Below are 14,302 nucleotides of genomic sequence, written 5' to 3'. Positions count from 1 at the left end.
AAGAAAAGAAAAGAAAAGAAAAGAAAGAAAAAAATGCTAGAGGACAGACTGTATGCAAAGGAGGCCCCTTGCCCATTGCGCTCTCTCTCTCTCTCTCTCTCTCTCTCTCTCTCTCTCTCTCTCTCTCTCTCTCTCTCTTTCTCTCTCTCTCTGACTTCTCCAAAGGCCCCATTTTACAGCTAAGAGAAAGTGAGGCCCTGGGGTGCTGGGCAAACTCCTGAGGTCCCACAGCACTTAGGGAAGCGGAAGCAGAGTTTGAGTTTAGAAGCCGTGCCCTCTGTAGCTTGGCGTGCTGCCCTCCTCTTTGGGTCAGAAGCTACACAGATAATACAGGCGGCACTTGGGTCTTTTGGCAGGCCAGAGCAAACTTTGACGGTTCAAAGACGCAAGGCAATTAGAGGAGGACAGAAGACAAGTGTCTGGAAATGCCAGATGAGTTTTGTCATAGATCAAGTGCTCAGTTCAGGCAGGAGGTGGTAGCTGGCTGGCTATTGCTGATGGAGGAGGCAGGTAGGGGGGAGGGCTGGAGGAACCCACTGCCTGGCGAGCCGCTGTGACCTTTAATACTTGAATAGCGGCAACAGAGGTGGCAATTGGATTCTAGGAAGGACATTGAAATACAGAATCTTTTTCTTCCCCCCTGATAATTTGGGGGAACGGAGACAGCTTTCATAGCTTTGGCTTTGAGATAAGCAGATGCGCCAGGAAGCCCCTGAAGATTCCTTCCACCTAAAGCCTCCCTCCGTGACGGCTCGATCACGCACAAAGGTTTCTCTGGCATTGAAGACTGTGCAGCTGCCATTTCTGTGAATCTGAGTGTCACACGGGATGGCAGGGAGGTGGCTGGTGAGTCTAGTGAGGAGGCTGCCAGGCTATACCCACCATCTGTGCACGAGTCCCGTATGTCCCCACTGGTGGTCATGGCTGGGTGACGAGGCCCCATGTAACCCAAACAGAGCCTCAAATTGCTGCCTAGCTAAGGATAACTTTGAACTTTGACCTTCCTGCTTGGACTTACATACTGCTGACACTCCAGATGCAAGCTTTGTGTAATGCACGCCTGGTTTATGCAGTGCCAGGGATGGATCCCAGGTCTGGTTCATGCTAGGCGTGTTGGGTAAGCACCCTCCGTCTTCCTGTTTCCATCACTGGCTTCATCGTTCGCCCTGTCAAACAAGCTTACATTTTTGGCTCTGCCCCCATTTCCCCCATAGCTGGCTGGCCAGACTCTGGCTTTCTGTGTGGTCTCCTCTCCATAGGCCCACCTAGCTCAGAGCCTCAGCCCTGTCCCTGGTCCTGATACCACTGAGGGAGATGGAATTGATCTCCCAGGCTCTTTGCTTGCCCATTCCCTTCATCCCGTTGGAATGAACACCCTCGAGTCTGCTCTGTTACCTCCTCCCCGTCCCCCTTAGCACCAGCCAGTGGCTCCCCATTGTTTATCAGCTTTGCTTAAGCCCCTGGGGGAGCAACTGCAGACTTTCTGTATCCTGGCCCCACTTGCCCCTACACACTGACTCCCTCGGACTTCAGCCCTACTGCTTTGTGTACTGGCCATAGGGGTCTTTTTCATCATTCCCAGTATGCCCCAATTAATCCCACTTCTGATATTGAGATATCTTCTCCCCAGATGCCTCCTTTCCTGCTTGCTTCCTTATCGTGACAGCGAGCATCTGTCATGTTCCAAACACAGCACTGGGCGTCAAGGATGCAGCTGGGAACCTATCCATCAGGGGAGCAAGGGTGGGACCTACAAATCCAGGCCAAGGTCAAGATGGAGAACTGAGTGGACACAGCTCCCGTCAGTCCAAACAAGAAGCAAGGGTGTGGGCATGCCATGGCCTGAGATACCATGGAAATCTATGCAGAATGGGGGGAAGTCATTATCTCAAGTCCTTTGCTGCCATTCAAGTAACCTAGTGACTTTAGGTCAAATTATTTGTCAGGGAGAAGGAGTGATCTAGAGCAGCAAGCTGGAAAAGGCAGAGGGCTAGGGGTGTGCCCCAGCAGTAGGAGCAGCTGTCTGTTATACGCTCTACGTGATGCACACCTGTTGTCCCAGCACTTTGGAGATGGAGTCAGACGGGTCTTGAGTTCAAAGTAAGGCCAGCCCGGGCCATTAGAGACCCTGTTTGGAAAATAAAAAGGAGGATGTCCACCAGGTAGGTGGTGAATGCTTATGTAGGGGTTGGCGGGGGATGGGGCAGAACGGACAGACAGATGGGAGCCAAGTAGTCCTCAGGGCAGTCACAGACTTTGTGTTCCGAATTTCTGATGCAAAGGTGCTGTTCTCTTTGGGCCCCCAGAGTGTTCTGGTCTCTTTAGATCTAAGGAAAAGTTATGGATAAGAAAGACAATTAGTCCCATAGTTAATTACAAGGACATAGAAGGCCCCTCTGAGAATGAGAAGAGAGTTAAAAGTCACCTTTCCCTGGAGTATGGGAGAGACAGAGAAAAGCAACTGTCCTTTGCTGGACAGGGGAAGAGAACATTTGCTGGGGGTTGGGTGGGACAGTTTTAAAACTGTCAGGTGACAGTCTGTGATAAGACTAGCAGGAGACACTGCTGACAGCCCAGCCATGTGACATCTCAAGTTAGTGGGATTTTAAGTCAACTAATAGCAAATTAATTGAGAGGGTTTAAGGATTCCCCCCCCCCTCGCCTGGGTGACAACAGCAGTGATCATAAGCTGAGGAGTCTGAGGCTGTGCACAGCTCAGCAGGAGGTAGAGCCGGCTACATACACAAAGCAGTAAGGCTGAAGTCCGAGAGAGGCAGTTGTTCCCATTGCTGTGGGGACAAAATGCCAGAGAAGGTTGACTTTTGCCTCAGCATTTCAAAACTCTCCCAAAGCATGCCCCTATTGTGACAAACTCCTTCAAACTAGTTCCCACTTTTCCGGTTTTCACAATCTCCATGCCAGCACATCTGAACCCATCAGTGGTCCATCTCCTCAAAGCGTGTCGGCTAGCCACAAAGCCTCGAACACAGGAACCTTTCGGGGATACCGCGCATCCAAACCGCAGCGGGGCTACAGGTTAGGTCAGGACTAAGCTGAAGTAGGTGCCCAAGAGCTTCTGCCTGCAAAGCAGCCTGGCAGAAACCTGTCCCTAGGGTCACAGCAGGGTACCAACACCTAGGAGAAAGCAGGACCTTGCCCTAGGTCTTGATCAGTTTGGTGCAGGGAAAAAGCAAACAGAAATCATAGAAATAAAAGCAATACAGTCTTTTTTTTTTTAAAGATGATTTTAATACCTCAGAGACAGCCAAAGAGAAAATTAGTGAATTGGGTGCTAGAGCAAAGATATTAACCACAAGTCTGGAGAAGCAATGGAAATCACGAGAAGGGTTCTGAGGATGTAGCTCACTTAGGAGAACTGAGTGAGCACGAACCCCTGGGTTTGACCCCACAGCTGTATTAACAGACCCGCTGCTGCACTCATAGAATATCAGCCACTGTGGAAGTGGAGGCAGAAGAATACGGGATTCAGTCCTGCCTGTCAGCTTCATAGCATTTAAAAACAACCTGGGAAAGGAAAAAACAAAAAACCGACACCAACCCCAAGTTTTGAATAGTATGTTAACATCTACATAGACAAATTAAGGTGACTCCTCAGAGCATGGACACTTACCGAGATCACTATTAATAATAGAAACTGTTGACTGACTAATGCGTTTGAGGCACCACATTTAAGTGCTCCACTCCCTAAGCCTCATGACTTGCAAAGTAGGCATTATGCTATATTAGTTATTGTTGACTGGCAAATACTTCAAAATGCAGGGGCTGAGTCCCGGAACACTTCTTGTCTCCCAGTGCCAGTGGCAGGAATCCAGCAGCTGGCAGACTCTTGCGCAATCTCTCTCAAAAGGCTGCAGTTGGGTGTCAGTCATCCCAGGGGGAGTAGTGCTGGAGAACTCTTCAGAGAGACGTGGTTGCTGATGGCCTGAGGCTGTAGCTTCTCCTAGGCTCCTCTCCACAGGAGTGCTTAGGGCAGGGGAGCAGGGCTTTCTCCTCATCAAGGCTGTGATGGAAATCAGTTTCCTATCCTAGTCTAGGCTCTCCCCTGCTGAAGTCTATTGGCCACACAGAGCCTCGGTAGAACAGAGGGCGGGACCTGCAGAAGAGAGTGAAGCCCATAAAGCCATCTTTGAGACCGGCTGCCAACATAGCTCTTTCACATGCAGGAGTGAGACTGAGGGCTGAGATCACAAAGCTAACAAGCAGATCAACAACGTGCTCAGTTAGCAGTCTTCCCAGCACTGATATATGCTCGTCCAGCCCTCCATTAACCCTAGGCAACGTAGCTAGGAAAGAGGCACAAGAGGCTCACTCAAGTCCCATACATGTCCTGACAAGACCCACAGCCTTGCCTGAGAACCTCCTCCCTCTGCCCCTCAGTTCTTCTCACTGTGGCATCCTAAGGGTCACGAAGGTCAGGCCTGGGTCCACCCTCTCCGGTACCCTGGAGAGCATGGGGCAGGCAGGGGACGCCTGCTCAGCAGGGCCTTCAGCCTCAGTGTGGTGACTGCCCATCCAGGTGCGGTGGACCAAAACTGCCGGCAGCGCATCGGACAAGTTCCAGGAGACGTCGGTCTTCAATGAGACTCTGCGGATCGAGCGCATCGCCCGCACGCAGGGAGGTCGCTACTACTGCAAGGCGGAGAACGGAGTGGGCGTGCCAGCCATCAAGTCTATCCGAGTGGACGTGCAGTGTGAGTTAAGGTCTCTCGAGGCTCTGGATCCTGATGGGACGGGCCCTTCCAGGGCTCCAGACCCCTCAGGGGTGGGAAAGGGAGATAAGATGGAGCAGTGGCAAGGACTGGAAAAACCTCTCTGGAAATGGCCAGCTGTGTGTTGCCCCTTCACCCTGTATCTCCCTAAACCATTCCTGCATTTCCATGTCCTCTCATGGACCTTGATGTAACCCTTTAAACAGCATATTGAATTGTACTTCTTTCTCAGACGAAGAAAAAGCAAAGTAACCCAGTCTTGGCTCCAACCACACCCCAGAGTGGGGACAGCCTTCTCTGAGAGTTAAGGATACAGGATCAGTTCTGAGATTCTGCTCCTCACTATCCTGTGAAACTGTAGACCCCACCCCCCCGCCCCCAACACAGCCTGGGCTGTATGCTAGATTCTCTGAGGAAAGTTTAAATTTTTATTTATTTATGTAGTGTGTGTAGGGGGTGGAGTCACAGGACAAGTTGAAGGAGCTCTCTCCTTCTGCGTCCTGGGTCTTGGGGATCAAACTTCTGCCACCAGGCTTGGTGGCGGGTGCTTTAAAAGGCTGAGCCATCTCTCCGATCCTCATCTTGGGCTCTGCTCCCAGAAGTTCTTAGGTGAGTGACAGGGAATGTGCCAGACGCCAAGGATGCCTTAGGCCATCCGTTTTCAACAGTTGTTAACATTTGCATGCGTGTGTAAGCACCACTGGCTTTTAGATGTAGTGGGTGTTTCAAGGAGCTAGGCTAGGGTGGGAGCCACCCGTGGTCAGGAGGCAGCGTGCACCCTAAGAAGGCTGCCTGGCACAAAACAGGAAGCTCACTGAAAACATTGAGATTCACTTGGTTTTTTGCTTGTTTGGTTGGTTTTTGGAATTTGATCATGCAGTTCTCAATCATGAACTTTATACATCAGAGCATCATGTCCCTCTGTCAAAATGTCAGACATGCCTGCTGAGTAATTCCCTGATACACTCTTCCAGCAAACAACACCCCTGAGACCACCACCACCCAGGAAGAGTTCTAAGCATCAGCGTTACACAGAAATTCCAGTTCCTATGTAGCTCGGTTGGTAGCGTGTTTGCTCAGCATGCAAAAGGCCTTGGGTTCGATCCCCGGCACTGCACAAACTGAGTGTGGTGGTGTATGCCTGTAAAAGCCAAGCTTGGGTGGTAGAGGCTGGAGGATTAAAAGTTCAGCCTCTGCTGTGTAGTGAGTTCAAGGCCAGCCTGGGATATGTGAGACCCTGTCTCAAAATCAAAAACAAAACAAACAAAACTCCAAAACAAAACAAAAAATAACAACAAACAAAAAAAAATCTCCATATCGTTTAAACAGAGCTGAAGGCTACCCATTTTCTAGTCTGGTTGGTCAATGAGAAAACTGAGGCCTATAGAGAAAAGGAACTTAGGCAGGTCACGTTAGCAACTCACAGCCAATGAGGGAGCTTAAACCTGGCTTGTTTCCAGTCTATAGCTTCCATCCTATAAACCCCCTGTAGAGGTAGAGGCACCATACAGGTCCTTGGGGGAGGCCAGCTGGTAGGGAGCCTGGAAGTCATCGGATCCAGTTCCCTACCTCTAACAGCTTAGTCAAAATTGAAGATCCTACGGCAGGCATCTGCTTCCTGTGTCCTTTGCTCCCCAAGGGCTTCGTGGGGCCCGAGCCCCCTGCTCTATGGTCACTTCGTCTTGACTTAGGGCTGGTGTCATTGCAGACTTGGATGAGCCTGTACTGACGGTGCATCAGACGGTGAGCGACGTCCGAGGCAACTTCTACCAGGAGAAGACCGTGTTTCTACGCTGTACCGTCAGCTCCAACCCGCCTGCCCGCTTTATCTGGAAGCGGGGCTCCGACACCCTGTCCCACAGCCAGGATAATGGGGTTGACATCTACGAGCCTCTCTATACTCAGGTCAGGCTGGGCCGCTGGCTCCACCCACACACTCTTGTATCCCAGGAGAGACCGGGTGTGGGGTGTTTGGTGGGAGGGTGGGGGCGGGGCTGAGGTTTGGAGACTGGCCTGACGTCATCAATTCCATGCCTGGGTGAGAGGCTGGAGTTCACACAGCTTGGGGTAAAGTCAGAGCAGAGAGGTCAGAGGTTAGAGTGAGCCCCAGACAGGGCCTCCCAAAGACGACATGTTCCCTGGAATACGGCTGGATAGGGAAAAAAAAAAAATCCGAAGGACAAGCAAGCCATCCGTGCCTGCTACTGCGGCTGAGATGGAGACCCGTGAACAGATATAACAGGAGTTAGGATGGAAAGTTACAGGATCTCCTGTAACAAAGCCATTCTGTTAGGAAGGCTTTTTAGAAGTTCCTGCCAGCCCCTTATGGGGCCTGTAAGCCCGTCCCATGTTGTGTGGGTTACAAGCCACAAGGGTATTCCCTTCCCACTCCTTCTCTTCCCAGAGGGAGAGACTAGGCCTGACCCTGGCATCTGCGCACCAGGGCAGAGCCTCTGCCATAGAGAAGCAGGTGGAAGCTCAGCAAGAGGGGGCAGGGCTTAGGGAGATATGAACTAGTCTAGGAATTGCCTGTTGTCTGTGGCGTGGGATAGATGAATGAATGTGGGGGACCCCAGGAGACCCAAGCAGGTCCCTGACTCCAGTGATCCACTGCCACCCAGGGGGAGACGAAGGTCCTGAAGCTGAAGAACCTGCGGCCCCAAGACTATGCCAGCTACACCTGCCAGGTGTCCGTGCGCAATGTGTGCGGCATCCCAGACAAGGCTATCACCTTCCAGCTCACCAACACCACGGGTACAGGCGCCTCCCCATCCACGCCCACGTGAACCCACACCCTACCCCATGCCAAGTCCCCCCACCCACCCACACACACACACATTCACTTCTGGGTTCCCCTCATCCCTGCCAGAGCTTCCCTGACCCACCCCGCCCAGGTTTCTCTGTTCCCTCGTCTCCCTCTCATTTAGCCCTGGAAGTCTCCTGAGACCCCCACCGCCTTGTCCCCTTAGCACCTCCAGCCTTGAAGCTGTCTGTGAACGAAACTCTGGTGGTGAACCCTGGGGAGAACGTGACAGTGCAGTGTCTGCTGACGGGCGGCGATCCCCTCCCCCAGCTGCACTGGTCCCACGGACCTGGCCCACTGCCCCTGGGTGCTCTGGCTCAGGGTGGTACCCTCAGCATCCCTTCAGTGCAGGCCCGGGATTCTGGCTACTACAACTGCACAGCCACCAACAATGTAGGCAACCCAGCTAAGAAGACGGTCAACCTGCTGGTGCGATGTACGTGATCTGGAGGGGTAGGCGGGTACTGGGACAAACAGGATTCCTGCCATTCAGGGACTGCAGGCCAACAGGGAAAGGGAACCATCTCTTTGCCCCAGAGGGTGAGGTGTATCAGGGAGCCACGGCCCATGCGCTCCGATTTTCCTGCAATTCAGCAATCTACCACCAGGGGCAGAACGGCAATTTGCAATTTACAGGAAGGTCTGGTATTGCTAACGTGTTTCTTTTAGACTGATTAAAAAACAAAACAAAACAAACAAACAAACAAACAAACAAAAACCGGAGGCTACAGAAAGCTAAACGTGGGTACTGTAGGCTTCAGGGGACATTCCATGGCCTTCTTCCTAGCTGCAGACTGACCAAGTTTAAGTGACATTAACATTTCTATAGACCATATATACATTTTTTATTTATTTATTTTTTTTGAGACAGGGTCTTACTATGTAGCTCTGGCCAGCCTGAAATTCACTCTATAGACCAGACTTTCCTCCAACTCAGAGATCTGCCTGCTTCTGCTTCCCAAGTGCTGGGATTAAAGATGCTCTGTGTATGTGCAAACCTCTAGTAGCATAGAATGTTAATGACTCTGAAGTTAATTACCAAGTGTAAAACAGTAGCAGACTTGCACAAGATCTAAAGAAGTATAGACTTGTTCCTAACTAACCCTCAGCCTTGGTCACTTTCATTAGTGGCTTGTTGTAAATTGGAGTTTCTTTTTTGTTTGTTTATTGGTTTTTGTTATTATTATTTTTATTATTGTTTATTGGTGTGTGTGTGTGTGTGTGTATCTTTATTTTAAGGCCAACACCTTTAGAGTTTGATAATGCAAACCTGTCTTCCCAGCAATGGAACAATGGAAGGTGGAAACAGAAAGATCAGGAGTCAAGGCTATCCTTGGCTATATAACAAGTCGAAGGCTAGCCTGGACTACCAGAGATCCAGTCTCAAAAAAACAAAACAAACAAACAAACAAACAAACAAAAATACAGGCTGAAAAGATGGCTCAGCAGTTAAGAGCACATGCTGCTCCTGCAGAGGCGTCAAATTCAGTTCCAAGAGCCCACATGGTGGCTCACAACTACCTGTAATTCCAGATCCAAGGATGAGACCCCTCTTCTGGCCTCCATAGGCAGCGTGCACACACATGGTGCACACATATACAAGTAGGCAAACACCCATACACTTTTTTTTTTTAATACAGGCTTTCTCTGTGTAGCCCTGGCTGTCCTGGAACTCACTTTGTAGACCAGGTTGGCTTTGAACTCAGAGATCCACCTGCCTCTATCTCCCGAGTGTTTAAAGCATCAAACAAGTAAGTTGTTTGTTTTTTTTTTTTTTAAGACCCAGGTTTCTTCCAACTCTTTAGTCCTGGATGTGAAGTAGAGGTGCTGACAAGTATAACTGAGCCTCTGCTGGTTGGGACTGGCTTCTGTGTCCTTCTCTTGATGACCAGTCAGTCTCTTCCTCTGTCTGCACTCAGCGAGAAGCTAACTCTCTTCAACTTAACTTGGACTAAGAAACAAAGAAATGAGATTAGAGCTCTCTAGACACAGCTTTACACAGAGAAAGCTTCACATTTCCCATCAAAGACGAGCTGTCTCCATCTGACCCCACTTGACCTTTACAACATGGGCTGGCGAGATCTTTCTGGACTTAAGTAGTGGCAGTCACCTCGCAGGATGACTCTGCAGCTTGTCTCGTCCAGCTCAGTCTTGACCTCCACGCCACCATACGTGTCCTGTCAAGTTAGTGCCTCTCTTATTAAGTAAGGGCTCTGACTTCAAACAAGAATCACATTTTAAAAAGCATCCAGAACCTTGGCTTTCCAAACCCTGTGATGTCATGCAATTACATGCAGGGTCATCATGTTGGCTTCTTATCCTTAAAAAAAAAATCACACAGGCGTGTTGTAAAGAGTCAGACAGTACCAAGGGGAGAGGGATGGGAGTGCAATCAATTGCTCTTCAGTTTCCTTAGAATCTGTGCTACCTAGAGCCACTATCAAGACTCCTGTCTCCTCCTAAATCAGTACTGTGCATATACAAGGTTTAAAACACAAATAAAAAAGCAAATCAGTATTGTGGCCAAGAAGGTTCTGAGAATGTAAGTTAGACTGGCTGAATCCCAGTTCCCTACATCCTAAGGAATACATAGTAACAGCCTCCCTCAGAGACAGCTGGACAGGTTAGGTGCCCTGATCCACGGACACTGCCTAGGCCAGCGCATCTCACTGATGAAGTGTGCTCATTACTAATGCCTGAAGTCAGCACCAAACTCACTTCTCTGCATTGAGCTCTTTAAAGCTATGAAAACATCTCTGAGCTATTGGAACCATTTCTGGGTTGAGAGAAATTATGTGTGTGTGTGTGTGTGTGTGCGCGCGCGCGTGCGCGCATGCAGAATTGGCGTTGGCGTGCAACCAGTTTGAGAGGAGAAGCTGGGGTAGAACATGGATACCTGTCCTTGGGTCAGCTCCAGCCTTCTTCGAACCCCATCTCCTTGCAGCCCTGAAGAACGCCACATTCCAGATCACCCCGGACATGATCAAAGAAAGCGAGAATATTCAACTCGGTCAGGACCTGAAGCTGTCGTGCCACGTGGACGCGGTGCCCCAGGAGAAGGTGAACTACCAGTGGTTTAAAAACGGCAAGCCGGCACGCACGTCCAAGCGGCTGCTGGTGACCCGAAATGACCCCGAGTTGCCCGCTGTCACCAGCAGCCTGGAGCTCATTGACCTGCACTTCAGTGACTACGGCACTTATCTGTGCATGGCTTCCTTCCCGGGGTCACCAGTGCCTGACCTCAGCATAGAGGTCAACATTTCCTCAGAGACAGGTGGGAGCATCAGGAACTGTGGGGAAGCTGGAGAAATTGGTGGGGTGGGAGTTGGGGGGGCAGGATTTGGGGGCGTGGGATGGGCAGACAGCAATTTGCAAATGGGCGTCTAGAGGGAGGAGGACACCATTTGTTTATCACACACACACACACACACACACACACACACACACACACACACGTTGGGTCTCTGTCATAGCCAAGTCCTATGACCTGGGGTAGCATAATGGGAAAATAGCTGCTGTGTTCATTGAACTTGGTAGGAAGCTGAACCTATTTCAGATGGTTTACAAAGAGAGAGGGAGGACACAGAATCAGCATACACAAAGTCCCTGAGGTAGGTGAGCACACTGGCTGTTTGGAAGATGGGAAGTCACAGTGGCTAGGATTGTGGAATGGTATCAGCTTAGAAAGGCCACCATGGGGACCTCTCAGCATGGAGCCTGAAGGTCTGAGGTCAGGGTGCCAGCAGGGTTGGGCTCCTTGGCTGGCTGCCTCTTCTCCCAGTGCCTTGTCTGTGTCCTAGATGGAATCAGGGGAGGTCCCATTGACTTCAGCCTTCAAAAGCCTTACTCCAATATGGCCATTTTTCAGACAGTGACATTAGGATGCCAACATACACAGATTCAGAGAGGACAGAACACATCCTATGACAGGCCATGGTGAAGATTCAAGTCTTTATTCTGATAATAATTATTATAATAATACAATGAGCTGATAATAGGATGTCGAGTGTTCGCTATGCGTTATCACGAGCGTTTATTTTCTCCATTCGCTCTGTAGTTCGTTTTCTGCTCATTTCTCTTGTGTGGGTGTGCATGTGTGCAAGCCAGAGAACGACTTGCCAGAGTTAGGTCTCTCCTTCTACCATGCGGGTCTCAGGTATCAAACCCAGGTTGATAGGTTGGGCAGCAAGTACCTTTACTGTGGCTTTACCTAACCAGCCAGGGGTGGCAGTTTATCTTACTGATGAATAAGCATGCCTTAGAAATCCACAGTTGAGAAACTTAGCATACGTCGGAGCTGGGGTAAGAGCCCAGGCAGGGCCTCTGGCGTCTATGCTCAGCCACCCACTATGGGAGGATGGCAGCAGATCACCAGAGGGTGATCTTTTGGAAGAGGGTCTCCTGACCGAGTATAGAAGCCAGCTGACCTTGGCTGGTAAGGCACATGACCAGGCCGTACTATAATGAGTACCAAGAGTACTAAATACTCTAATAGTTATGAGTACTTCTTCCTCTGACCCTTAATCAGTTTCTCTTGGTGGGCAACTCAACCCAGAGACCTTGGCAGACCCCTCCCACCTTTGACATCTGCACATAGGGAAACCCAAGGAGACTGGAGAGAGCAGAAGGGATTTCTTAAAGGAGATAGACTTGATTAAGGGGGATCTGGAAAGGGGACTCTAGGGAAGAGAAGCTAGGCTGCCTGAGGAACCAGAGGAGGAGGTGGGCTCCTTTTGGGTCTTGGGGGTAGGAGGAGCAATGCTGTAGGCTCTGCCAGGTGAGGAACTAAACCCAGGGGAAAGTACAGCAAACAGAAAAAAACACAGAAGTCCCACAGTGCAAGAGACTAGGTGTCTCTCCCAGTAGGTAAGAGGATTTCTCATGCTGGGACAGTGGTGGCACAAGCCTTTAATCCCAGCACTNGGGAGGCAGAGGCAGGCAGATTTCTGAGTTCGAGGCCAGCCTGGTCTACAAAGTGAGTTCCAGGACAGCCAGGGCTATACAAAGAATCCCTGTCTTGGAAAAACAAAACAAAACAAACAAAACGAGGCTTTCTCACAAGATCATCCTGCATCTAGGAAGGTCCAGGTTTGAGCTGAGGCTGGGGTGATGAGGCCAGGGTCTGAGGGCCTCCTCCCCAGAGCCCAAGTCTAGAGCTTTAACCCCAGGGCACATGGCTAAAAAAAGCGGGAATCTCTTCATCTTTTGGTGGGGGGAGGCGCTGGAGGGCTTGGAAGCCCGGAAGTTTCTGATTGAGTGAAGGAGCCTGAGTCTGTTTCTGAATTTGGCTCATTGGTATGATGTCTGGAACATGGAAGCCTTGTAAAAGCCTCTAGAAACAATTTAAACCTGGAGGGGGCGGGGGAAGAACCAACTGGCTCCAAAATAGGAAGAGTAAGGCATGAAATGCAAGCCAAGAGCTGCACAAATGTTGGCAGGATACAAATTGTAAACGAGATAACCGGACCTTCGCCTGGGTTGTATAGTTATTTACAAATAGTTGTTTTGTATTTAATTATAGTTAATGCTCAATACTTGACATTTAATGATAAAATGTTTGATGTGGGCAGAGACCCAAGGAGGTCTTCTAAAAACCCCTCCTTTTGGCAGTGTGTTGGGGCAGAGTGGGTTCAGCTGTGAATAATGGAACTCTAATTAATAGTGATTTAGCCACTGGGGTGTGGCTCACCAGCAGAGCCTCTGGCTTAGCATGTATAAGGCCCGGAGCTCCATCCTGAGCCTGCACACAAACTAAATGTGTGTTGTTTTGTCGTGTAGAAGTTGGCTGTGGAGCAGACTGGCTTAGGATGGCGGCTGGCCTCCACAAATTCCTCAGGATTCTAGGCGCCATCACCTCTGCAATGGTGGCTCCACTAGGCCAGTGATCTGCATCCTGACCTGCAGGAAGACCTGAATTTTCTTTAATATTCCATTGGTCAGCGTTTATTCAGATGCATGCTGGGAAATGTAGTTTCTATTCTGAGTGGTGTGGGTCTCACTGAAACCAAGTATCCTTATTACTTTGGAAGAAGGGCTACAAGATGTTGGGAGATACACAAACACTTCTTGCTGATTCTGTAGGCAAGAAAAGCTAAAGGGATGCTGGAGAGATGGCCCGGTGGCTCCCAGCATCCAGGTTAGAAATCCAGGGTAGCTCACTATGCCCTCTAACGAAAGTTCTGGGATCCAGTGCCCTCTTTTGGCCTCCTTGGGCCATGCATGCATATGTGGATACACATGCATATACACATAAATAAATATAAAAATACTTCTGTAAGAAAAGCTGAGGGGCTGGGAAGGAGAGATTAAAGGCACTTGAGAGTCTGAAACAGAACAAATTCAAAGCTAGCCTCTGCTACATAGCAAGTTCAAGGCCAGCCTGGATGGGCAACAGGTCAGAGACCACGGTCCCTAATTCGGTCCACCCCTCTCCACCTTCCTCCAGTACCACCCACCATCAGTGTGCCCAAGGGCCGAGCAGTGGTGACAGTGAGGGAGGGCTCTCCTGCTGAGCTCCAGTGCGAAGTTCGTGGCAAGCCCCGGCCTCCAGTGCTGTGGTCTCGGGTGGACAAGGAGGCCGCCCTTCTGCCCTCGGGGCTGGCCCTGGAAGAGACTCCGGATGGGAAGCTGCGGCTGGAGAATGTGAGCCGCGACATGAGCGGCACCTACCGCTGCCAGACAGCTCGCTACAATGGCTTCAACGTACGATCCCGGGAGGCTCAGGTGCAGCTGACAGTGCACTGTGAGTCCCCTCCCCAGACATCCAACC

General features: G+C 50.3%; 1 protein-coding gene across 2 annotated transcripts in view; it reads left to right on the top strand.

The window, feature by feature from the left end:
* Mdga1 (MAM domain containing glycosylphosphatidylinositol anchor 1) overlaps positions 1 to 14,302 on the top strand; it is a 60,869-nt gene that overhangs the window by 30,275 nt on the left and 16,292 nt on the right. For both annotated transcript variants that reach the window (XM_021149662.2, XM_029471708.1), the window contains exons 3-8: positions 4,538 to 4,712; positions 6,439 to 6,635; positions 7,352 to 7,484; positions 7,700 to 7,969; positions 10,478 to 10,807; positions 13,979 to 14,275. In XM_021149662.2, the coding sequence (XP_021005321.1) occupies positions 4,538 to 4,712; positions 6,439 to 6,635; positions 7,352 to 7,484; positions 7,700 to 7,969; positions 10,478 to 10,807; positions 13,979 to 14,275 (1,402 nt within the window). The remainder of the gene's footprint in view (positions 1 to 4,537; positions 4,713 to 6,438; positions 6,636 to 7,351; positions 7,485 to 7,699; positions 7,970 to 10,477; positions 10,808 to 13,978; positions 14,276 to 14,302) is intronic.

This window comes from Mus caroli, chromosome 17 (genome assembly GCF_900094665.2).
Source record: "Mus caroli chromosome 17, CAROLI_EIJ_v1.1, whole genome shotgun sequence".
NCBI classification, from domain to species: Eukaryota; Metazoa; Chordata; class Mammalia; order Rodentia; family Muridae; genus Mus; species Mus caroli.
The sequence above is the reverse complement of the archived record's forward strand: the minus strand, read 5'-3'. Positions and strand labels throughout refer to the sequence as shown.